General features: G+C 46.6%; 1 protein-coding gene across 9 annotated transcripts in view; it reads left to right on the top strand.

Moving 5' to 3' along the window:
- LOC8029575 (transcription factor 12) overlaps window positions 1-23,021 on the top strand; it is a 214,047-nt gene extending 191,026 nt beyond the window's left edge. For all 9 annotated transcript variants that reach the window (XM_042290360.1, XM_042290370.1, XM_042290373.1 and 6 more), the window contains 7 exons: window positions 798-957; window positions 10,649-10,711; window positions 11,971-12,051; window positions 13,796-13,941; window positions 15,894-16,048; window positions 17,932-18,006; window positions 19,416-23,021. In XM_042290360.1, coding sequence (XP_042146294.1) covers window positions 798-957; window positions 10,649-10,711; window positions 11,971-12,051; window positions 13,796-13,941; window positions 15,894-16,048; window positions 17,932-17,985 — 659 coding nt within the window. In that variant the 3' untranslated portion in view covers window positions 17,986-18,006; window positions 19,416-23,021. The remainder of the gene's footprint in view (window positions 1-797; window positions 958-10,648; window positions 10,712-11,970; window positions 12,052-13,795; window positions 13,942-15,893; window positions 16,049-17,931; window positions 18,007-19,415) is intronic.
- The last annotated feature ends 3,527 nt before the right edge of the window (window positions 23,022-26,548 follow it).

Consider the following 26,548-nt stretch of genomic DNA (forward strand, 5'->3'; position numbering starts at 1 on the left):
ACCGCTCAAAACCGGTCCGCCGGCACCTGCTCCTTTCCTCCTCGCTTTGGGTCACGATGGCAACAGCACGGAGTAGTGAAAGAAAGTCGCCTCTCAGGACTCCGCAATATTTGACGTCAACGCACCGGTGCGGATTGCATGGGAACTTCAAATTCAGCATTTGGAAATAGTTTTTTTTACTTCACAAGTACTGAATTCCCAAATTTCGAATTTTGAGGGTAATGTCCCGGCATTGTTTTCAATCGTATTGGGATAATAAAAAAAAAAATATGATTTTGATGTGTCAGTTCCCCTTCAAGGCATCTTGTGCTTGTGCAAGCGTCACAAGCACCTGTCGCGCCGCCGCTGCCTATTGGTGCACTGCAGGAAAGCCTGCCACATGGCTCAGGGGCATGCCGATCCAAAGCTGGAGAATTGGCTATACACATTGAGAGTCCGATCGCATTTGATATATAAAGTAAAAAACTTGCGTATTTTTGGCTCCCCTCACAGCTTAGGAGATAAGAGCGCTAAGAGGATTATCTTCCCTTCAAAAAACTGGGGTTTTTCGTCAGTTTTTAGCGGAATCCACATTAATGAGGCACAACTGTATTAGCTATATTTTCATATTGCCATACTTGCTGGCATATTGGCTATTTTACCGTGTTAGCCGTGCTCTGCATCATCACCAGTGAGGTGATATAGCGAGCCTCGTCCGCTTTTCGGTGGTTAGAATTTTGCCCAGTGTATGGCCAATGTGCCTGCTGCCTCCTCTCACCTTGAGTGTGTGGTGTGGTCTCTCCCTCCCTGGCCTGCAGTGGACACGAGCCCGGGCGTGAAAGTGGAGAAGTGCAAGGATCCAGACAAGCTGGAGCACAGCAAGATCAGCCCCCCGAACTCCCCGGGTCCCCTGGGCGCCAGCCTGACAACTCCAACTGCTACGTCTTCTTCTGGTGGAAAGTCTGCAAAGCGATCGCGGTCAGTCCCTGGCCCGTGGCCACACTCTCTGGGGGCATTCCTTCGTGCAGTAGTTGCATTCTATCTAAGAACTTGGCCACTGTTCACGAACCAAGTCCACGTGTGTGCCTGTGGAGCACATTGCACACTGCAGTCAGTCATTGCAACTTACAAACTGGAGGCACCGAAAGTGTTTCATAGCCATTCATTACAACCTATGGAATAAGCTTGGAGAATTACGATGCATTGAAAGTGTGTGGTAGCCTTATCACAATCTACAGGCTGAGTTTGAGCATTGTATAAATAATTTAAGTAAATGAATTCACTCTAAAGTGCTCTGAATCTAAAAAAGATCAGGGTTTTCATCCGCTCGTGGAACTTTTGAAGTCTGGCAAGCACTCAGTTGTCGCGTAAAAAAAAAGATTGCTAAAAAATGTCTCTGAAAACAAAAGAAAAAGATTAAAATGCATCTGTGTCAGCATGGTAGTTAAGCCTCAGAAGCAATCGACGACAGCTGTGTCCCAACCAAAAACTTGCTGTAATGCATCTGAGCTCATTCTGTGTACTTACTGGGTGGGTTCATTTGAATTCGACAAAATTTCTCAAAGCTTAATTCTCACGATAAGCAAAATGGTCCCTTAAAAAATTTTAACCTAATAGTTTTGTGTAAAAGAAATTCACAATGGTACGTAGTGAACAGAAGACAGCGGAGCTTCATTGATACAGTCACGTTTTTATGTTTCCTGGCTCTTGCGTTCAGAAACACCAGTCCTGCCGAGCTCCCATGGGAACACGCACATTATTTTGGGAGCTCAGCAGGTCTGCCGAGCTCCCAATAAACCGATTTTGCAGACGGATTGATCACGTGACAACTTGTTCGTTTGGCGCGCCTCCCCAGCACCTTCTCATGAAAGGGGGGATGAGGGACAGCGAGGATTGACCGAACAACTTAGCGACTGCACGGTAGCACCGTCATCCAAGGACTAACGCAATGTTTGCAGCTACTCTCGCGGTGCTATCGCATTAATGCGGACAAAAGTAGTCGCGTGCTGCTCTTATGTTCCGCGTGAGACAGAACACTGGGAGAGGCTTAGCACAAAGCACCCCTGCCTTTACTAACCCTTGGCTTAACGTGAGTGTGGTCCTGCTAGAGGAGAGTTGGAGTAGAAGCGGCGGAGTGCTGGGGCTTGGGAAGAGGTGTTTGCCCCCGTGCCCACACGCTTGCGCGCGACGCTTCAGCACCGCAGGCGCAAAGGGGTCTTGCCCAACCTCGTTGGGTTTTGCCGGATGAGAGGCCGGATGGATGTGTGGGACGGGGCAAAGCATGGTAGGCGAGTTTTGAAACAAGCTTCTCGACCGAGATCTGGAGGAGTACCAGATCCTGCAGTGCGTCAGCTGAGAATAGTTCCTCCAGCTCTCTTCACGCATGGAACCGAGACTCGCACGAAGAAACGAGGCGGCAAACGGATGGAACGAACAAAAGGAAACAATGTGCCAACTTTAATTTGCTTGTCAAAAAAAAAAAGGTGTGGTGTTGCCAGACAAATTACTTTTTGAGTCGACCTCCACCAAAAATTTGTGAAAAGCGCGGACCTAGCACCTTTTCACTCATGGATAATTTCATTTCAAATGTGTTTACTGTAAAGTTCCAAAAGAATGCCTCCCAAAATGAAGAGATAAATAGTGATAAAACGTGGGGTGGGCTATCTTTAGGGGTGCCACAGTAAAACTTTATCTAAAATTAATTATTAATACCGTGGCACCCGCTACAAACCACGTGACGCAGGAAAGGATACCACAGGTCACGGACACCGCAAAGTAGTGTTTCACGATGTGATAAACACGCGGGAATTCGCTAAAAACTCCTATGTCATGGGAAGGCTATCGCAGGTTGCAGACGCAGCAGATTCGTGTTTCACAGTGCGAAGGACCCGCAGAAACCTGCCTAGAACTCGCATTTCACGGGAACGAATAACTCAAATCGCGGACGCAGCAGATTAAAGTTTCTTGGCGCATTAAACATGCGGGAAACTGCTGCAATCTTGCCGGTCTTGGGAACCAATATAGCACGTGCATATCGCAGACAAAAACGCAGGATTCCACAACAAACGCCTATGTTACGCGAACAAATACCGCAGGTCACGAAGACACCAGAATCTTATTTCACGATGCAACATACATGCAGGACCAACTCGCGTGGAATCGAGGTCGCGCGCGTAGATTGCAGACAAAAACGCAAGAACCTGCCATAAACTCGCTTCACAGACGTGCCGGTAGTGCGAATTATGCGGCTGAGGCGATTTCCGTCGGACATGTTACAGATATGGAGCCAGAAGAAAAGGGATGGGCAATCTCTCAAAAGCAAGCATTCTCTCAAAACTTCACAAAAAATCAACACGAAGATGGTGCATTTTTGTGCTTTGTTCTGTTTTTGTTGCGTGTGCTGGTCTGTGTTGTCGAGGGGTTCTTGGTTCCACAAGTGAGACAAGGTGCAAGAACTTCGCCCGGCTGATGCGCTGCCATCTCTCCTGCCCATACACTACTCCTCTGGGTCCGTGTAAAGAAGCTTCCGTCAAAACTCGTCTAGCATGCTGCCATCTCTCCTGCACATACACTACAGCCTGGCATCCTGCAAGACCTCTTTTGTGGCTTTTGTGTACCAACATGTCGTGCAGTCGCGCGGGGGACGAACCGATGAGAACATTGGCAAACGTCCCTCTGCAAGCCCAGGACTCCGCTGCTCGCCCATGTCTCAGTCAGCCAAAGAAAGTGCCAGGTGGAAATTACGGGCTTCTTCTGAACATATTCAAGTTCACACTGACGAATGTTTACATGCTTTTTCTGATCGTACTTGAGATCACACCCACAAACGTGTACAGTAGGTTCATTTCACTTTACACCCGTGAGTGTTTGCAAACTTCTTCTGAGCCAATATTAGTTCACACCCAGAATTTATTAAAATAAATTGTTTCGTAACGGTTTCTATCTCTCTCATCTCTAGTGCCGCTTGAATGGCGTTCTCGTTCCTTACATTTTCTCGGATCGTATGTTTCGTATCCCCAGTCCTCTGAAAAACGTATCAACAAGGTTTTACTATATGTCAGGAACTGAATTTGATTTTGGTTGTTATTTGCTTCACTCAAACTGATCATATTTCTTTATGTGGAGGGCCTAATATTGGACCTTTTAAGAAGGGATCAGTTGTTTGATAATTTTTTGGAGTTTTTTTTATGAAAAAGAAGTGAAATTTGCTATCCAGACAAAGTTAGTTCCTCACTCAGATTATTGCAGAAAATGAATTGTTAAGGACTATGATGTTACACAACTATCAGTGTGGAGCTCACGTCGCCATGCAGCATCGCGGAAGAGTGACATTTTTGTCGCAGGACGTGCGTTGTGCGGAAAAGTTTTTTCTAAAATTGTTTTCTTGTGCGGATACCACCTAAAGTGAAACTAAACTCCCCGAAACATTTTCTTAAGTTTCCGGGGATGGTACACATGTAACCGACAGCCCGCAAGGCAGTTTTTATGCAGCACTACACTTGAAAAACATTGCCGCACAGACTCGAGGACCATGAGGCAGTTTTGACCTCAAACGGGGTTAGACGGAACACTTCCAGTTGGCATTGTCCGGCATCACCATCCTTCGGCAGAGAACGCCTTCTCTTCCGTTTGCCTTTGCTTCGCCTGCCCCCCTCGTGGCTTGCCATCTGGTCCCCTGCGTGTCGGCTTTGTGACGACTCTGCCCGCCCCTGCAAAAGGTTGCCGACCCCTGACCTATGTGGTCCTACATAGTTTGTGTTAGAAAGATATGAAAAAAAACAATATCTTGCTTTATGCTTTTTAAAAACTTACAATTTTGAAGTCAGAATTCAAAATAAAGATGCACTTTGAGCTGTATTTGCTCGAAGAAGATATCTGCGAAAGGACGTGCAGGACGTCAGCAGCTCCCCACTTAAGGCGAGACACTGGTTCTAAAATGGACTATTTTATTTTTGCAGCTATACTAATGAAAATCACTGTGCATATGTGTTCCTTCTTCCTCAATTCAAATATGAAATCAGTTTCAAATTATCTCAATTAGTTTTCAAGTTATAAAAAATAGTGTTGCCTAATTTGGTTAATTTCTTACGGGTCGTTAAGGCCATTTCGAACAAAAAATATTTTTTTTTATTGATGTAGATGCATAGCTAAAGGTCTGCCATGCATTATAAAGCTATTTATATTTTCACAAAATTACATTATAATACAAAAATGTACTAATTATGCTAATTATGACACTAATGAGGTCGCATTATTTATCATAAAATTTTCGTTGTCATTATAAACTGCAAAAAAATAGCTTTACTCCATAGTCCAGTCCTTTCTGAATAAAACGGTATAAGAAGTTTCAAAATGCTACGATAAAAACCTCATGAAAACCCCCGTAAGGCTAAGCACGTTGACAAAAAACATGAAGATGAGAAAATCAAAGTTAAAGTTTTGACATTGAACATAGAAAATTGTGTGAACAATGATAAATAATAATTGCTACCAAGGTGTAGTGTAAGTCTTCATGAACAACTTGACATAAAAGATGATGTAATCCATTTATGGGAACATTAGGAAAAAAATATGAAAGAAGTAAAGAATGAGTGAAATGTTGATAAAATCACATTTTCCTGTTTCGACGCTGAGTACAATAAATTATGTGAAAACCCTTATGCAATAATAGTTATCAAGATGTAGTGTAGTGCATTCTGAACAAATAATTTAAAAAATTGCAATAATTTGTTTTTGAGAAGATTGCAAAAATGGTGAAGAATTACTGATATAGGCTAAAAATTGCTTCTAAAGTGATGAGCCGACAACTTTGGACAACGGGAGAGGCGAGCATGAGTTTCAAGCTCCAAACGTAATTTTGTTTGGCCCTGAAAAGGGCCTTTGTTCCACATGGCACTGGAAAAAGCCATTACAGCTGTCCTGGGCTGTAATCTCGTGATGCTCCTGCCTGGTGTCGCTTGGAGAACCTTTCCTTCACGCTACTGCTGCTCTGGTGCACCGCGTTTGCTTTACGTAAACGGAGACTGTCCTTTTCAATGCTTCGGCGGACAAGGCAGTCACCGGTGGCGTAGCCCAGGCCTGCAGCAATGGACTCGTTGGTCGCTCTCCTTCCCTGGTTGTAGACAGCAACAGCTTCAGCCGCAGCCCTCTTCACGCTGTCCAGGGAGGCATTCGCATTCTTTGAAGTCTGCGTCCAGATCACCGAATGCAGGCTCTCACTGGCATTCTGCGTCTTTCCCTCACTACACCGTGCCAACAGGTCTTCATTGCTGAGCCTTTCAAACACTGGCTCCAGTGCAGCCCGAACACAATCCGGAAGAGGATTCTTGTGCGGTGGCGGAGGCTCACTGTTTGCCAAGGCCCTGTTGTACTTGCACCAGGACTCCGCTCCCTCGGGGCACTTGCTGTGGTCTGGGGCGCCGTCTGTGGAGGTCATGTGCAGGAGTGTGGCTTCCACCGCCCTCTTCATCCCTGGAACGTCATGGCTGTTGCTCCTGAGAGCATAGCCGTAATAGTTAGTGATCTTCTTGATCTTTTCCTGAGTCAGCTTTCCTCTCCCACCAAGTGACTCGCCTTGTGCCTTCTTCTTCTCAACAACGTTGCGCAAGGCAGCTCCCATCCGCTTGTGGACGTGGTTCACGCAGTCCTTCTTCTCTATCTTGATGAAGCCGTAAACCTTCGCTTCAGACAAGGCATGGAATGTCCGGCTGTCCCCATCCGAAAGGACGGTGGTGTAGCGGAGACCATGCTTGGTCAGAAACCTCTGGAACATTGTGAGCGCAGCCTCCACCTCCATACGGCCAGCATTGCAGTCAATGTTCCTCTGGCAGTCGTGGGTTGCGTACCAGTCGCTGTAGCCATCGTCCTCGGGCTCCGGTCCCAAGGCACATCCAAGGCAGAAGTTGGAGTACACAACATGGTCGATGACGAGGCCAGAGTACAACTCCACAATGCAGCCTACACCAATGTGGGAGCTGCGTCCTCGGGTCATCCATGATCCGTCGAAGATGACATCGATGTTGCCAATGGGGTTCATAAAGCCTTTGTAGAGCCCCTTGACGACAGCAACACTGGCGGCTTCACTGTCGGTTGCTGCATTCTCACATGCCCGCACAAGCGTTTTCAGGTGTCCCTGGTACGTCTTGTGGTGCAGGCCCCGATGAGAAATGTTCATGGAGGCACAGAAGTCTGCCAAGGCTGTCACTCCTTTGCCAATGGACTGGATCCCCTTCATGGCCCTCATGTTCACTTCAAAGGGAGTGATCTTTGCTGTTCCAGCAACCCTGGGAGAGGAGAACTGCTTCTTCTGGAAGTCGCAAGTGCTGCAGACGAGCACAAGCTTGACGGCCAAGCCGTACTCCTTGTCCGCGGCCTTGCTGAGCGTGAGAGATCCCACACCGCAGCTTCCACACCTCGCGTGCGCGAAGAGGTCGTTGAGGACTTTCATGTCGACGATGACAAACTGGGTCCCGGCATCGCTTGTTTGGCATGATCCGTTGACTTCAAGCAGATCGAACTTCCGCTGGGTCGCCGACTTCTCCGATAAAACGCGCTTGCTTTGCTCCGATCGCTCGGCGCGCTGCGCTTGCTCGGCCGTAGAGTAGTAGGTAGAGTCGACGCGAGTGGTGCCGGCAAACCTTGAGCCATCCGGACCAGAGCTTGAGGCCGCAGCATCGTCAACGGGAAGGCTAGCCGATGGTCCCGGCAGATCCAATGCGTTCGGCAGTGGCGCAGATCGTAGCGGCGCACTTGCAGGTGATGTCTTCCGCTTGTTCCACGCACGTCGCGTCTTCCTCCCGAACGTCCGCCGCGTACTCTCTTTCAATCGAGAGTCCCCCGGCATCTCGATCGCTCGAAATAAAACTCCCGCAACTTCGTAGCGAGAAACCAACGATGTCCGACGCGAGCGCGCGAACGTAAACGATTTCGAAACAACGTGCACTCAGCCGCGGAACAAACAAAGCGACGGGCCAAAACGAAGCAGACGACGCTTCTCCACGCTCCCCTTGCGCTCCTGGAGGCGCGCGCGCCAAGAGGAGGAAAGGAGCAAAAGTGGAAAGGGGCGCGTCTTGGCCTATGACAGGCGCGCGCGGCACGACGTACCCGTGACGTACGCGCGCGGGCCAATGAGCAATCGTTATTCCGGTCGTGAAAACCCGCGGAATGCGGACGCTCTCCAAGGTTGTCGCGATAGTGAGTGGGATGAGGACGTAGGGAAGAGAACCAGCTCTCCAACAAGACCAAGATGGCCGCGATCCGACGATCGGTCGTGAAGCGACGCGGGCGCGCAGTTTGACTATTTTTTTGCGTTGGATTCGCGATTTGAGCGTCGCGGAGGCATCGTATTTATCGTTTTTTTTTATACTTAGACGTCGAATAGGACATTGAAACTTCGCAGGCAGGTACTTCAGACTATATTCTATCCAAACATGTGATTTTTGAAAAACCCCAAATTTCGCGATTTTTTACCATTTTAAGACCCGGATGAAGTTGGAGAATGGGAGGAATGCCGGTGCTAGCGGTCGAATTTGGCGGTTTGTATTCTTGGCACCACCGGAGACAGGCCTGGCTGCCTCTACACTCGGCGTTGACACCGCAGCTTTTAAAGATGGGCAAACCGGTCTGCCGCCAAACCGGGATCGTGCGGACCACCCGACCACTTGCGCAGAGCTGATGTCGTTACGCCGTACGCGGAAGAGTGACACTTTTGTCGCACAATGCACATTCTGAAGAAAAGTTTTTCGGATTTCTCTCCCTCATGCAGATACCACCTTAAGTGACACTGAACTCCCAAGAACATATTTTAAGGTGCCTGAGATAGGACCCATGTGTCACAAAAATTGACTTTCCCTAAAGCAAAAAATTACCGCATCTCCACGTGGTGAATGATGTTGATTGGGGCAAAGGTCTGGTGGAGCTTGTCTGCGTAGACGCTGAGCCGCAGCATGCCGAGCCTTTCGTTCGTTTTCATCCATGTCGGAAGGAGAATGTGTGGTATGGAATGTCGTTATATATGCATTTGAGCATTTGACTGCAGGGCCCTCTCGTCTATAAACGTTGAGCCAATGCATGCAGAGTTTAACGCGGTTATATGCGCATTTGACCGCAGTGCCATCTCCTGTATAGATGTTGAGCGGCTACATGCAGCCAAGTGGTTAAGGCGATGGACTAGAAATCCATTGGGGTCTCCCCGCACAGGTTCGAATCCTGTCAACTACACAAACATTTTTTTTTTTTTTTTGCTTTACACGAGCACGTGAGATCACGAGCACGAGCACCAGCAAGGTCGATGTAAGCACAGACGCCGGACGGACAAGGCTAGACCCTAAGGAGCTTTGCCCCTGAAAAAAGTTTTGGCAGAGTAGCCTTAGGCATGTTTTGGGTTGGGAACGATTCTGAAATGCGCTTCTATTTTAGATGACAACCCTGAAATCGAAGTATGGTTGGGGACCGTTCAAACGAGTTTCGCAGCTTGAATATTGCGTTTCAAATATGTTTCTTCGAGGTAATGTATCTTCTATCCAAGCATTTCAATTTTGAATGCCAAAGCATTAAAAAGGCACTGACACATCAAAATCTTTTTTTTTTTATTATTATTATCTGAAATGATTGAAAACGATGCCGGGACATTACCTTCAAAATTCGAAATTTGGGAATTCAGTATTTGTGAAGTAAAAAGCTATTTCCAAACGCCGAATTTGAAGTTTCCGCGCGATCCATGCCTGTGGGTTGACGTCAAATATTGCAGAGTCCTGAAAGTCGACTTTGTTTCGCGACTCCGTGCTGTTGCCACCGCGACTTCATGCGAGGAGGAAAGGAGCGGGAGATGAGGGTGCCGGCGGACCGAGAAAAAACGGTTTTATTCGGCAGGTGGCATGTTTTCCAAGGGAGGATACAGTTCCAGGAGGTGACATCACACCGGACTCCGATTTTCGGTATTTCAAAAAGAAGGGTTGTAGTGCGTTCGCCAATGCATTAAAAAACATGTTTTACGATTGCCGTTATTAAATGTTATAGAAATGTTGCCGACAAAGCTGCTAAATTTCATGATCTTTGATGTCATGAATCAAAAGAAGCGAGGAGGTGAAGAGCGAGAAAAGAAAGCGCCAAAAATAAAAAGGGGCGCGCGCGCGCGCAAAGAAGTTTATGCGTTTTTTTTTTGTTTATTTTTCTATGTTTGAGTACAACTTGCATCGTTTCAGACAATAAAAAAAAATACAACCCTCAAGGTGTCAGTGCCCTTTCAGCTGTCCCATGGAGCAAATCGGCACTCTCTGCTTTTTGAAGCCGCGCCCAACGGCACCTAAATTCCCTGTCCCGTGGAGCGAAGCCTGTAGTCTGCAGCATGAATTTGCTGGATAAATTCCCGTGGCTCGCACTCGGCCGCTGCTCTCGTGTCACACGTTGCCGGGGCTGCGGCCGCTTCAGCTCTTTTGGCGCCAAGGAACATGGCGGTGTCTCTATATCGTCGGTGACCGCAACCTTGGCAGTAGTGGAACATGACCGTTCATGGCAGTGCACTGCAGAGAAACTAAAGGAGTGGAAGAAGGACATTCATGCTTTCGCATTCACAACTCGTGAGAAGTGCTTAGGTGTCCTCTTTTCTTTCTTGTTTTTAAGTTTAATTAATTTTTTTTTCTGTACCATTTCTCACTCTCCGTCTTTTCAGGAGTCGCTGGCAGGTGGCATCTGGCAACAACAGCAACAGTGGCCAGGGAGACGCCTTTGCCGGGTGAGAGAAAGAGAGCCGACTTACCCGTCCCGGCCCAATTACTCCTTTTCACGAGATTTCTTACGGCACTCCTTTAGCTAGGGATGTGCAGTCGGATTGTTTCGCAGAGGCTAGATTGTTAGGACCTTTCTATGTTTCATCCGGATTCAATCATCCTTATAAAGTAGACGTGCCAATATGCAATACTAACTCATTCCATTGGCCATTCTTTCCTAAGGCCTCCCTAGACTGGAGCCAGTTTGCCTACTTCCGTCGCCACATCCAGGTCGATCACTCGTTGAAAGCGGCTGTTACTAATATATTGCACAGTGCCATACTTTGTGCGTTATATTTGTAATTACGTGTATATAATCTTATTCTTTGTATGTCCCACTGCCCTCCGCAGTTCTCTCGACTCTGCAGGTATTGAAATAAATGAATAAATATGGTACTTTAGTCATTCAGTTTGAGAAAACTTTGCTTAGCACTTTCTGCAGTCTTCCAGCTGCAGCGAGTTGTTTGGAGAAGTGATGAATAGGCCAGTTGCAGTAATGTGTTCACTTTTCGTATCTGACACCGCCGAGCAATCGCTGCGGTGGTCGCAGCTTTCAGGACAGGATCTGTTGGCGGATTACGGGGTCTTGCGGTTGGGGGTTTTGTAAGGGTGGGCAGTCTCCATCTTTTACGAAAGCAATAATTTAGCCAAAAAAGTGGAGTGGGCCTCGTCTTGACAACAAGCAAAGATTTGAGACATTACGTTAGTCCCTACTGTCCTTGTTTTTTTTTTTTTTTTTTTTTTTTTTTTTTTAAGGGTGTTTTTTGAATTTGGGTATTTTTCACGAAACTCGGTAGAAGTCTACCTGCTTTTTTCGTGCACCTTTCACTAAATGTTGATCCCTCTGTAGGTTTTTAGGGTTACATCTGTTTCTTACTCATAAGGTAGAGGTTGTGACCATATAAATTTATGAGTTGATAGAGTCTTGAACATCGTTGAATTACTCTTTATAGCCATGTTTTTACTGTTATACACATATCTTATATTCAATTTTGACACTCAAAGTTACCTTTGTGTTCTTTGCACACCAGGAGCTTAGCCCCCCCCCCCCCCCCCCCCAATTCGACCCTCTTTCCGCAAAATATTTGTGGCTATGCCACTGCAGCGCACTACATTTGAAAGTTTTATTGCTCATGCGTCCCTATTCTTTGTAATGTTACCTTTGTGCGAGCTTAACAGCGCTCTTTCTTGGGTGACGGAGACACATCTTGCTTTTTCTCTGCAGTTCCGGCGATGAAGATGAGCCCCCAGAAATCAAGGCGGAGAGAGAAAAGGAGAGGAGACAGGCGAACAATGCACGCGAAAGGTGGGTGCTCAGTTGCTACATGCCCCGATCACCTTTCATGGCAGGAAAGAAAGGGGCACTCAAGGGGATTCTGAGACTGTCTATTTATTGTCATAACTCAGTCTACGGGCTCTAAGCATCCTAAAAAACCCAAAATCACATTCAACTGTAGTCAATTTCCCAATTAAAATCCCAATCAAAGATCATGCCATGCCCCTCTTTCTGCGTTGTGGCGCAGAACAACAGGGGGCGCTACCGGACGGAAATGCAGCAGGGGAGGGCCCTTGACAGCCAATCACGAGTGGGGGTTTCTCGGCAAATTGATTTTTTGAAGGCGCGCGTATGAGAAAATTTAGTCCGCCGGGAAGCCGTCACTTGTGATTGGCTGTCGCGTGCCCTCCCCTGCTGCCTTCCCGTTTGGTGATGCAGAAAGGGAGCGTGGTGCGATCTTTGATTGGATTTTTAATAGGCAAATTGGCCAGCATTGAATGTAATTTCGGGATTTTTAAGATTCTTCAAGCCCATAGGTTGAGTTATGACGTTAAATAGGCAATCTCAGAATCCACTTGAGTGCCTCTTTCAGGTCAAGCGGATGTGACCATAGAGATGGGGGCATGACATAAGTTTGCAAGATTCTGGTGGAAAGACATGTTGCAGAATTGAACGGACTCAAACAAAGGCATTTGAGAACGCTGCGCTGTTACGGGGCTTTTCCGAATTTGTTGTAATGATCCGAACCTCGGTCATAAAAGGAACTTGCACTAGGATGGGCGTGGCACATGGCAGTATAAACTACGAATTTTGCCGATGGGGTGGATGCCAGGATTTTTGGAGTTGTTGGAGTCAATCACGAAGTTGCGCCCCTCTTCTCGCATAACCTTCCGAAAATGCTCCAAAATTTGGTTCTTAGTGCATCGTAATGGGCAAATGTATGGAGATCGGTGGAACGTCTAGCAAAACAGTCTGTCGAAAATAGTAGGCAGCTTGTATTCTTTCCACAACTCTCTTCACTCAGAGCTGTTGGATTGATAACACTTCGAAAAAAAAAAAAGTTTAAATGAAGGCTGTGCTCAATTGAACTTTTGTAGCATCAGTTGAGGTCCTCCCTAAGCTAAAGGGAGTATTGTAAGCGCCAGAAAGATTGTACATCGTTGTTTTACAGCGATAGTTGTCGTGGGGTCTTCCCACCGCTGGATTGACGTCCGTTATTGATGTTGTAGTTGGTCGATGCAAGGCGTCTGTCGTCAGTGTTGCCAAATCCTTCAAAAAGATCGCCCGCTGCCCTGGGGTATCGAACTTGTGTCCACCAGGTGCAAAGCGGAGGCGTTGCCACAGAGCTACGGAACGGCATTAATACCCATACTAAAGTTTTTGCAGTACCCAATGCCCACTGCACGCTCTCTCTAAAAAAAATAAATAAATAAATAAAATAAAAAAAGCCAATAACAAATTGGTATTATGGCACAGTCAACGGTAAGAGCTCGTGCCAAGAGATGGTGCTTTCACACGCTTTCGGACAAAAAGAAAGAAAAGCATTCGGAACAAAATGGTCAGATGTCTGTTTTGTTTCGAACGCTTTCATTCACACACCCCACGGTGCGGGAACACGACGCCGATGCTTAATGACTTCGCCGTGACTGCACCATGGGCTAACTCGGGGCTGCTCTATTTTTTTGGTAACCTCGCCCCCGTTTTGCCTCGTGGGCCCGGCCCCCCCCCCCCACGTAGCTGGATAAAAAATGTTGTCCTCCTCCCGGCCTCGCAGGATACGCGTGCGGGACATAAACGAGGCGTTCAAGGAGCTGGGCCGAATGTGCATGATGCACCTGAAGACGGACAAGGCCCAGACCAAGCTGAATATCCTCCATCAAGCGGTGGAGGTCATTACCAGCCTGGAGCAGCAAGTCAGGGGTATGTGCTGCGCTGCAAAGGCGCGCCTCGCTCCTCTCTGGGTCTGCCCGGCGGTTCCTTTGATTTGTGACTGCCTCGTCTTTGTTTTAACGTGGAATGTGCGTCATGGGTCGCTCTCTACGAGAAAATTGTCGTGGACGAGCGTCGGGAATGGCGGACATGCTGGAAGTGTTGCTCGACATTAAGGTCGTGCATAAAGCTTATGAAGCCCCACATAAAATCGACGTAAGAAAGACGCCTTGCCCCGGCAGTGCTCGAACCTGCGTCAGTGCAGTAGCAGTCGGTTACTGTAGCCCTCAAGCTACGAGCACAACTGCCCTGGAGAGCTAAATAAATTTCTTCAAAAGCCAACGTGCCTGTGAGAGCAGCTCGTTTTGGATGAAGGGAATAAAATAAATAAATGAAAATATATAAGAAAAATAATAAGTATGAGATGGAAAGTTAAAATAAAAAGAATGCAAAATTTACCGCAAACCACGCACAAATTGTGGAATGTGCGAGATTGTAAGTTTTGCTGCCATCTTACCTTCGCCGCATTGTAAGGACATCGGTTCTGAGGTCGAAGACTATGGAGGCATTCTCACCTTAGAAGTCTCGCTAAAAATGTTTGACTCGCATGCATTGAAGAATTATAGAAGACAGCGACAACTACAAAACTGAACCTGATCTGCACTTTTCCAGCCGTTGCATTCTCGGACACTGGTCAGGTCTAAATAGGTGTAGGATTTATGCATTAACCTGGTGCTATTTTCATTTTAAGAATTTGGTCTTGCCGGTACTTATGTAACAAAAATGAGCCCAGTTTTAAAGAACAAGAATATGTGCAAACATAGTGGGCTTGTTCGATTTGCCTGCACCAGCTGCGCTCGGCGCATGTCGCCGTATTCGGTAGGTGAGCGCAGCCTATCTGAAAACACAAACAGAAGTACATTGCATTTCCTGCACCAGTGCAGGCTGGTACAGGGAAATAGAATGAGCCCAATGTCTAAATTAATTATCGCAAGGCCGCCAAAAATTGTCACTTGGTTCAAGTGCAGGCAATAACATTATGCCACAGCGCGGAAGCTAGTGAGGGCGGTGGAAACAACAAAAACATAGCTGCGCTAACAAAAAAAAAAAAGATTTTTTTTTTTTTTGGCGAAGTTATTTTGGTTGTTGGAAGAAGAAACCAGTTCAATGAGCAACCTCGTGGTTCACAGTAGTTTAGGTTCCGTGTTCTGTTAAAGACGAGCGAATAATAAATGGTTCGAGCACTGCTTGCAATTTTACAAAAGTAGACGGGTGTCATGTTGGGGATGCGCTTCTATAACAACTGCAAGATCCAAGCACCAGGCTTAGTGCATTGAACAACCCCGACATGCACATGTGCCTACAGCAATTTAGGCCATGGTTTATTAGATTTCTTTGGAGGATGCCTTTGGAGGTGGGCTCCTTCAATTTTTTGTGCAGCAACCCTTAATAGAAAACAATGCTCTAAAAGTGTACCAATTTCATGCTCTTATGAAAAAAAAAAAAAAATGAAAGACGTTTACAATCCCCTGTAACGCCAAATTAGAGCGCAGTTTTTGAGGAGGAGGAGGGAAGGGTACTGAAGGGAGAAGGTGGGAAGTCCTCCAGTACTAACATGGGTGTGGATCGACGTGTGCTTAACGCAAGTCGCAGAAAACGCACATCTTTGGTGAGGGCATCGTGTGTAAATTTGGCGAAAATTTAGCGGGGCGATTACGCGCAGGCATTGTTCATAAAGAGGTCGACCTGTTCTCAGATAAATACAGTAAGTGTGCTTAGTTCTCATAAAAGTTCTCAAACTGGTATATTTTTATTAGAGCATTCCTTTTTACCGTAGAACGTTGGCCGTTTCTGGTCTCAAAATGCCTGGAACGGTAGTGCCTGGTTGAAGCAGGGAGCGTGGGGAGAGATGCTTGAACCGCCTGCCCGTGCTCCCCTTGCAGAGCGCAACTTGAATCCCAAGACGGCATGCCTGAAGAGGCGTGAGGAAGAGAAGAGTGAGGAGGGCCCCAAGCTGGGGGCCCACGGCCTGCCCCCCCACCAGGGCCCCGGGGGACCCCTGGACGCCCTGGCACACCCCAGGCTGGCCTCTCTGCCTGTGAGTAGCCTCCCAAGTACACCCTCCCCTCTCCAGGCCAGGCAGAGGCGCGAGAAGACCCGACAGGCCTTTCCAGTCAACCACGCGCCGCACGGGGCGTTGAGGGGCCGTTGCAACAAGCGCTCGGGCCAGCGCGTATGCTCCACGCGTCCTGGAAGTGGCTCGGTTCCTTCCCTTACACCTGCGAGTTCAGAAAACGTGAAAAACAGAGCGAAGGAATCACAAAGCCTACGTGTAATGTGTTGTCGTCCTTTTTTCTTTTACGTGCTGAAAGTGCGCAACGCTCAACAAGCACTATCTTTCCTTCTACTCGTGGGTACTACTTCGCACGCCTTACGTCGGATTGCCATAGTATGTTGAAAGGACGATGGGGAGCGATTGGTATTTCTGGAATGGTCTACTGAAAGCGGTCGAGTTGCTTCGGCTGTTACAGTTTCGAAAGCACGGCAGAAGCTGCAAGAGCAAGCTCCGAGCATTCGGTGTCCCTGCCAAGCACGCATGTGCTTGTGCAGTGTAGGCATTGTTCGGAGGAATATGCTTGTGCTTGTAGCTTTGCCCTCGTTCGCTCACAGGCTGTGCATTCTTGTTGACCTCAAGAAATGTAGTGAACAGGTTTGGCTCTGCGGCTTACTAATGTCCCCCCACTTGCGGTGAATTGAGGTAGTGGTGTGTTCATTTAACGATACTTGTTGTTTTGTTAAAATGCGCGTGTTCTGAGTGCAAATGGTTTCACTTTTTTTCTTGGACAGCCACTCGTAAAAACTGCGTCATAGAGTTTAGTTACCATACTTAGAAAAAAGTCTCCGCAGTAGCCCCCACAGGTAGTGCCACAAAAGCAAGTGGCGCGACTTGCTTGGTAACCTTCGATAAAGAGTACCTCATTGGAACTCGTCCGTCCTTGGTGGCCGCTGCGTAACTTCGGCCGTGGAGGTTGAGTCAACTATCGCTGGCTCTGCGGCCATTGCGACGAGTTGCGCAGCTAGGACGTCCGACGGAGGCACGCTGGATTCTCTTCGGCTAGAGGTAGTCGATATAAGAGATAACTATACTCTGTCTCATCCTACGATGGACTAAAGCCCAATGCTACGGTCCGCCGGGTCCAATCACAAACCTGTTAGAGACCACGTGGCATTTTGCTCCGTCGTACGTATCGGTGCGCCAGTACACGTCGTGTGGAGGCGAGTTTTTCGTCTGCTTATCGAGCCCTCCCAAACGCTCCGTCTGCTTTCTACTGCTGAAGTTTACTGAAGGGATTAAATACCGTCTAGAAGCGACGGGCCAAGAGAACCCGAGATCAGAACCAGTGGCCATCAAGAAATGAAGATGAGTCGCATAGAGTGTTTGACACAGGAGCGTATCTACAAACCACGTGCAGAAGTGAGATGCAGGTTTGGGTATGTTTTACATGCACAAAAGTTAAATTGGATTGGATTGTTATGGCTAAGGCGAAGCGACTTTATGTCAGTGTTGCCTGCGCGCCGTCCAACTTCTCCAAACAGTTGACCTGTTTACGAAATATGGCAAGAATGTTAATGGGACTAAATACCGTGCACCTTTAGTTCACCAATATAAAATAGAGCACTATTTTACAGAGAACCATACGCATTAGATTAGTGCTCATCGTAGTCTGCGTATCGGAATTTCTCTTGCACTCTTTCGCAATGCGGATGCAAGCTTTTCTGAGGGAGTGATCAGCCCTCCAGCCTTCGGGTCCTAGTCCATCGTAAGGTGAGACAAAGTATAGACACCTTCGTGTGTAAGAGTGAGCATTCTAAACAAAGTTCTTGGACTGCGGCAATTGTCCCTCGCCTGGGAGACCTCGCAGTTTTCCGTTTTCCAATCCTCTTTGGTTCAGTCTCAAATCCTTAACTCGTTATTTCCAGTGGACCGAATTTCCCACAGCCATGGACGGAGAGACGAGCAACTCTGAGATGTGAACTTCAAAAAGAGTTAAACAGGCAAGTCAGTTTCTTGCACCATTGATGAGCCATTGACGCTCGCGCGCTCGTTTCCCACGTCGCTTCGCATAAATGTGCCGTGCTGCGCAGAGCGCGTCCTTGACCAGCGTGTTTAGCGTCTGTCCCACCCACGCATCAAAAGTGGCGCCCAAGTGTCAACAAATGACGTCGCAGAAGCCGGAATGTCCCGCTCTCGGATGTCGCAATCCTGGTGGTTAGTTGTAGAAATGCCGGCGAAAAGCACGAGCGAGCGTCGCCGTCTCCACGGCGTCCTAACTGGTGGCTGTCGAAGCTCCCGGTAACTGCCGCACTTAAAGGCGACCTGCAGTAGAACAGGCGTCTGCAACATACGCTACCGCTGCTGGGACGCCTCCAGGATCGCAGTCAGCGACAACCTGACACTTCTGCAACATCATCGGGTGGAAATCGAGGAACCACTTTTTAGAACGTGGTGATCACACCAGTCGGGCGTTCCAGGAACCGTACTTGGCCCACACCAGCCCATTACCTCAAGTTGACTTTTATCAAAGATGAAATTCAAATAACATTGTTTATTCGTTTGCCTTTTTTTCTTAATATTTTACGTGAAACATTCTTTGACTAGGTGTTCTTCTTTTCGTGAAGACCGCATAAAAGCATGGCCACAAGGCCCGACTGATTGATTAACAGGGAGGTTACGTGACCAGGGGTGAAATGAGGATGGGAGGTGGGGTGGGTCAGAAGGTTCCCGAAGATCACTGGACTTATTGTTTCAAGCGTATACGTGCCATGCATTGAATTATCCGATGAAGAGCGCCTTGAACGTAGGCGCCTGGCTGAACGGGCCAGACGTGCTGCTGAACGATAATATAAACGTTTGCAATGCTAGGACGTTTCACTTATGCAACACAGTTGCATAGCAATTTGCCTTATATTTTAGAGCGCAGCTCTTAGGCGCCCGTTTCCGGCTTGAGCGGCGTCGGCGTAATTGCACGGTGCATTATGGTGCGCGCAACGTCGCTGATGGCGTCACTGATGACGTCATCTGATACGTCATCGGCATCGTCATCGTCATCGTCACGTCACTGATAACGTCATTGGCATCCGCATTGTCACTGATGACGTCATCGGCCTTTGCATCATCATTGTCACTGATGACGATGACATCATCAGTGACATCGCTGATGTCATAGTCACGTGACCTCTAGGGGTCACGTCACATGACCCCCGTGAGGTCGCGTGACCCTCGTGAGGCGACGGCGACGCCGCTCTCAGGGAGGAGTAGCAGACAGGATGAGGAGGCGAGGAGGAGGGAAGAGGGGTATACCTTCCCCTCAGTACCCTTCTCTCCTCCTCAATATCTGCGCTCTAATTCGGCGTTACAGGAAGTTGTAAACGGCTTTCATTATCTTTCTTTTCTTTTTCTGCAGGGTTAATGATGCCCCTTTGCCAACACAAGACAGACTCTTCTTCCAAAGAAGAAAATTCTCTTCCATCTTCAAGTAGACAAGCAGAGCGAAAAAAGGAATTTTACTCTACATCACCAGTTCTTCCCTCGAGCATTTCTACCTTTTTTTTTTTAAACAAGAACTCTCCGAACCCACCAACTGTTTGTGCGCTTTGCCCACTGCGCATTGCGAATGCACGCACACGCCATGGGAGACGTCAACGAAAGAAGATTCCGCGTGTGTGCGTGTGTCGGGTGGGGCTTGCATTTGCATTGCGACATGTATACATACTACCATAACGCATTCATCGGTGCATTTCAGTGTTGCGCGGGCACGGGAGAGAGTACGACGGAATCAGGGGACTCTGCGACGTGTATTTAAGTGGAATGTCTGTCCTGTGCGTGTCATGACTCAGCGCCCTTCCTCGTTTTGGGGGGAGCATTGGGGAGCATTATTGCCCTGTTCTCGGTTCCTCTCCTGGGCAGCAGGCACAAGCTCCAGCGGAGCGGTTTCCTCACTCTTTTTTATCCCCAGTTGGGTCGACGGCTTGTTTGTCTCCACTGTTTTTACTTGGTCTTCGTCCTTGTTTAATTTGTGCTGTTCATTTTTTTCCAAGTTTCCCCCCTTTTCTCGCGGTCAAGAAACATTGCGCGAGTACAGTTTTATTTTTGGGGGGCGTCTGTGTGGCGAGTGTGCGTCTAGAGCGAATGTGTGCGCGAGTGAGGTTATACACATAAAGAAATATATATATATATATATTATACACACACACACACTACACCTTTGGAAAAAAAATGTATAGAATCATCTCTAATTTTTTTTTTCTCTTCATTGTCATTTTATTTGTCAACTGTATAAATTTTTGACGGGAGGCTTTTTTGGGTGTTGGCTTGGCGTTGAAGTGATGGAGAAGCAGTGATTGAACGATGTTTGTGCATTTATCTTTTTTCCGACCGACAACAGCAGCTCTCATTTTTATTGCTCGTGATTTTAATCGGAGCTGTGCTAGGAGGAATCGTGCATTCTATTGTGGGGGTCTTTAATTGGCTTCAAAGGGACAGTAAAGCGATATTTATTTGTAGCCAAATGATGCAGTGTGGCCTAAATTTGCGATGCCTATATTTTTAAGCCGCTATTGAAAACAATATCCTTGGCCCTCTTAGCTGACTGCGGTTACGTCGTGTGTCGAAACCTAGATGAGTTAACTCCCGCATAATCGCTTCTCTGTTTTTGCAGCATGCAAGCGTAGTTAGTTTTTGGTCTCTCTCTGTTGCTTACTAAGGATAGCCTAACTTGAACAGGCAAAAAGTTTTATATAGCATTAACTATTGACCGAAGCCCTGCAGGCATCATTTCATGCACCCCTTCTTAACTTGCCATAATATCTGGAAAGCTATCCCACTCCCATTTTCTGTCCAGTTTGCTGTTCCCAGAAAAACGCAGAAACGTGCCTCCTAGGGGAAATGGTCATTTGTGTTCCGACTAAGGGCAACTGCTTTTTTGACCGCCATTGATCGACAGCAACGGATAAGGAAAGATTTTTCTTTATTTTATGTAACTCGGCTCATTATGCGGTCCAGGGCAGCTGACATAAGCATAAGGTAAAGTAAGGAAATTAAGTCGAGCAATTCTCACAGTTCTCAGGTTTGCAGTACAAAAGTTAGCCCATCTCCCTTTTTCGCCTAATCCGGTGTGCAAGGGCAGGTGAGGTATCCTTAAGGATAAAAATTGGCAGCGACCTTTAAGCGCCGTTCACACATGTGCAACCGAGTAAGACAGAGAGAGACCAGACCGGCTTTAAAGCCTTTTGAGACATCTTAGGACCGGATGCGCTGCAGCGAAGCTGGTCTTAAGACGTCGCAACAGGCTTAAAACCCGCTCTGGTCTCTCTCTGTTTTACCTCGGTTGCATATTGTGAACGGCGCTTTATCTCTGGAGGCCTATAATGCGTGGAATGCCGTATTTATGGAACAATAGTTTAAGTTTGTTTAGAAGGCACTAAGCGGTTGTTTTGGGGAGTGAAGACTGATTGCTTATTATATCTCCACTAAATTCGTGTCACGCGACATCTATTTCTTGGCTAAATTATCACGAAACTGAGCTGGTGTATAGGTCATATGATGTGCCTTTTCCCGTTAAATTGAGCAGGCAACTGAATTGGCGTTTAGTGTACATGACGTCTGTTCCCCTCTAAATTTAATGTGGAAATAGACAAACGGACAAATTTCTGGGATTAGGGGGCTCTGTTAAAAAGCATTCCATGTTTTGGTAGCTTCGAAAGCCAGCTAGGCTTAAACATTATTCGCCTTGCCTCGTATGCTTTCCTAGCTGGTTGGATACCTAAGCCATAGTAAGTTTCTCTTTCTAGTGGTGGCTCTCCCAACTTGATTTCAAAGTGACATTTGTCATGACCACCATATTGTAATGCTTCGATCAAGCTGTGCAGTAGTTTGGCGCTGTTTTAAAAAAGCCTTGGTTTGCAAATTTTAAAAAAAAATTGCTCGAAACTGTTGGCAAAATTTTGTGCATTACCACAATGTGCTTTCAAAGCAACTTTCAGTGGAAGGTTCCTTTACTGTCCTTTTAAGCATGCAATATTAAGGAATTCTTTTTAGTTAGTGTTTAGTTTAGTTGCTGTTAGGGCCCTTGCATGGACAAAAACTGCTCGAATGGGTTTTGTTATCATGATTGCAATTTTTTTTTATCAATTGTTTATTTTTGTGCTAAAATTCAAAATGTTTTTTTTTTTTTATTCCCTTAATGGTGCAGTGGTTTATTTTTACTGCCAGTTCAAAACGGGCAGTTTCGAAATCTTGCGTGAAGCAGCCAAAGCCCTGCACGAAAACTGTGCTCAGTATATTCAGTTGAAGCAAAGAAACCGAAAAGATTGGCCCGTGAAAATGGTTTACATACTTTATGGTGTTCACCACTGACTAAGGTTTTCCAGTTAAGCATTATGCACAGTGGAGATGCCAAAGGAGAGATTAAAATTGTGCGTCGTAACAGGGTTTCTAAACACGAAGGAAACTGCTTGCATGGCAGAGCAGCATTGTACTCCAGTGCAAACGAACATGTGCATTTTTGAAACATGGCAGTATTGATTGACGTTGCATTTTAAGACTGGCAATGCCAAAAGGAGGAGGGTGTGTGCATTCACTGTTCTCCAAGGACTTCCTGTTCTCCCAATCTGTTGCCAACCCTTCCACCACTTTTGACGGAAGGGTTAGACAGTTTTTCTTTTCCGAGGTACTTAATTTTACGGAAAGGTTGTAGTGGTACTTCTCTGTCTGAATGCAGTGCATTTTTATCGAGCAGCAAAGGAGACAGATATGTGCATAAAGGATGATGAACTCTATGAGAGCCCTCTCTGATCGTGTCACTGTTTGTTAATTTGTGATTTAAAAAAAAAGGTGTTCTTTTTGCAGTTACTTGTTGGTGAGTGCACTCCACACGGGCAAATTGAAAAAAAAGCGCTCTTATTTTTTACTTTTCCTTCCGACATGTGCAGCATCTCAACCACCACATGTTAAGACTTCCTCACTGGATGCAATTACGTTTTTAAGTAACTGTGTGTTTTTTTGTTTTTTTTTTTGTGTTGCAGTTGTCTATTTAATGACAAAGGGACATCGAATCACGCGCGTAATCACCAAGCAGCCTGCATTGTCTTTTGAGCTTTGTTTCTTTTCTGTTCCCTCCTCCTCAGTCTTCTCTGTTTCTTGTTTTTACCTATTTGGGGAATGTTCCCCCACTCCCATTATTTTTTTGCCTGTTTTCGTTACTCCCGTTTATTGTTATGCAGGATTTTTCTTTTGAGAAATGCTGTCTTGGCCTCGGTTGCATTGTACCGGCCGAGTTATACATACATATATGCGTGCCGTCTATACACGTCTGGGTGCGTGTGCATTCTTCATTTGTTTCTTTTTTTTTTTCCGTTTTTGTTTTCTTTATGTTGAGTTCTTTTCCTTTGGAAGTGTCCGTTTTTCTTGCTTTGTCCTGAGTTTTCAGGCTGACCATTGCACATACACTTGAGTTGTCCTCTGCTGACGCTTTGTCCAGTCATCCAGAGTAAAGAAAAAGTGCCATTTTTCGTAAAAAAAAAAAAAAAGAGAGTGGCAGCTTGACTTCTTTGTTTCTCCCTCCACCCACCCTACACGGCTTACCGCCCACACAAAAGACGAGGAGCACACACATTAAGTCGGGGCGCAGCCAACGCTTGGAACAGATGGGGCCAATCAGAGACTGCCAAAAGTGTAGCATCACGGCATTTGTCATTGTCATTTCACTTTTCGTCAGCTACAGTCAGCTAAACCAATTGAAGGCACTAAATGTATCATGACCTTGTGCTTTCAATGTGTCTTGACCTTTGACTGCATTCCCACTTAAAGGGGTCATGAAACGCTTTTCCAACTTTTTCCTGTTTAGCTTTCCTCCTCAACTCATAAATCGCGCATTCTACCAAAAAGTTTAAGAAGACGAAAAGAAGGGAGGCCCGTGTTGCCCGGAATCTGGTTTATATGTACCCAGACAGAGCCATTGTCCCCCTAGAAGATTAGCCCGTCGCTCAAAATTCAGACAAATGTTGCTTTCTCCAACCCATTCACCCCGAAGCTGACAGTGCTGTGGAAGCTACATGCTCGTTGGGCCAGCCACACGATCACGCTCCTTCGCGCATACCCAAGCGCAGAGAATGAGGCCAGGTGATGAAACGGAGGCGGCTGATTGGTCCGGCAAGTGCGTAGCTTCCACCACAATGTCAGCTTAGGGGTGAAGGGATTAAGTGAGGTCCGGTTTCGTGTGACGTGCGTTTGGACCCGATGTATCACAGTGAAAAGGTAGAGAGCTTACGAAGGGGAGGAGGTACGAAATAGTCCGCTGTGTATTCAAATTTTCGCACTGAAAGTTGGGCTTTTGACCTTCTACCTTTTTTCTTTTGGCCCATTGAACGATGTGCTATTAGTAAAATCCCAATCTAAAATTATTTATCCCAACACAAAATTCGTTTCATGTGCCCTTTAATGGTGAAACAAAATATAGTTCTGTGCCAGCTCTCATGGGCACCTTCCACTGCGGCATGATGAGCAAAGGCATGTGCTGTAAATTCCCAAAGGCAGTCTTTCTATTTTTTTTTATGAGACAAGTGGGAAGTTGCAATGACTATAAACCTTTCCAAGAAATACTCGGCCCCATGGACCTGGTGCAGATCCTTTTTCGAGCCCAGTCACTAGGTTTGAGACCAGTCTCTAACCGGCATCCCTCCCAACTCTAACAAAGTGGACTGTGATTTCGATAGGTGCAGCCTGCGTACGCACAATTTCAAACACTGTTGGCGGCTACATTCTAGTTTTTTTCCGCTATATTTTGTGAGTCATGGTGCACGTATTTTCCCGAGAACATTGAGAAAGCACTGTACCACATTTAAAAAAAGCAAAAAAAAAATATATTTTTGTTGGGTGCGCCAGAACTAATGCAACTGAAATGTTAGTTGTTGTTTTTCTTTTTTTACTATAAGTTTTGATGGTGCGGCTTCATTAGCCACGTGCCAAACGACAAAGCGCTTAGCTGTTGAAGGTAATTTACAACAGAAGATAGCTGAAAGGCATGCATTTTTCACGCTCGCAAATAACGTGTTTACCGATGGACAGGGCATGGACATACAATTTAGGAAGTGTTAACATACAAACAATACATTATACGTACCACACGGTACATTATCTGTGAATAATTTATTAGGGGCAAAGCTCCTTAGGGTCTAGCCTTGTCTGGCATCCGTGCTCACATCAATTGCACTGCCTACAGGATCGGCCCACTTTAAGAAAAAAAAAAACGTACGCCCGCACGGGGGTTCAAACTCTGGACCACTTGCTTACGAGGCAGGCGCCTTAACCACTACGCTACACTCCTTTTTTTTTTTTCTTTATTGCATGGAAGCACAGACGGTGGGCACATGGGTCATAGTTGCAGTTTTGAAACGAGAACGCACTGAGATTATACAAGCTTATTCAGATACATTTTTACCAACACTTTTACAATTCAGACAAATTTGCATAGCTCTTCAAGTGCGCAGGACTGACCCGACTGTATCAAAAATCAGGAAACAAGAGGCACTTTTCAAGTCCCCAGTACCATCTTGGATTTTCCGGAGTTGATCAAGGACACTTATTGTTGCATGTAGCCGCTCAACGTCTTTACAGGAGAGGGCGCTGCGGTCAAATGCGTATATAATCGCGTTAAACTTTGCATGCATTGGCTCAACCTTTATAGACGAGAGGGCGCTGCGGTCAACTGCATATATAACCACGATCTATACCACACATTCTCTTTCTGACATGGACCTTTGACGTAAAGGGGCCCTGCAACAACTTTTTTACTTTTTTTTAATTTGTACCGAACTTGAGCGCACTGAACGTAGTAACTTAATGAAACTTTTCTCAAATTTCGCTTTATTTTAAAAGTTATAGGCAAATTACAATTACAAAAACAAGCAAAAAATAATGTGCTTCATGACAACGTCGGTCCAGGCTGGAGTGGTTGTGAACTAGAGGAGGGGTAGTGAGCTCATCGAGCGCTCACGGCTGTTGCTCTCCATGTCGACGGCCCAAGAGGGCGCCACTAAAGCATGTTCTGGATAGGCTGTATGAAGCGGGCAGCCAGGGTGGCTCGCATTGCATTTGCTGCGCGATTAAAGACTATTTCAGCATAACACTTCATTGCCCACAAATGACAGCAAACACGGGGTAAAGGTCAGTTCAGAACGGGAGCTACTTTGTGCTGCCATACCGCCAAATGGCCAAATTGCCAGCAGGGCCCGCGTCGAAGGCCTTCGGAACGCTTGGAACCGGTCGGATCCTCGAGCCGGTATACGACCGCAGCGCCACCGCGTACACCCGGGACCTTTCTACGCTCGCCGTTCGTCAGTGCCTCACCCCACTAGCCCTTTCTAGTATGCCCCGATTTTTCCGCCGCATGCTGGCGGGTATGTCGACGGGTCATTTCTTGTTTCCGTACTTAATAAACTGCATTTGTTTCTTTTCTGATCTAAAATACTAAACAAAACTACTTTCATACGTAATTGAAACGGTTCACGACATTTATATTTTGTATCTCAACTAAAAAAA

Source organism: Ixodes scapularis, unplaced genomic scaffold (assembly GCF_016920785.2).
Source record: "Ixodes scapularis isolate PalLabHiFi unplaced genomic scaffold, ASM1692078v2 PGA_scaffold0__279_contigs__length_252992795, whole genome shotgun sequence".
NCBI classification, from domain to species: domain Eukaryota; kingdom Metazoa; phylum Arthropoda; class Arachnida; order Ixodida; family Ixodidae; genus Ixodes; species Ixodes scapularis.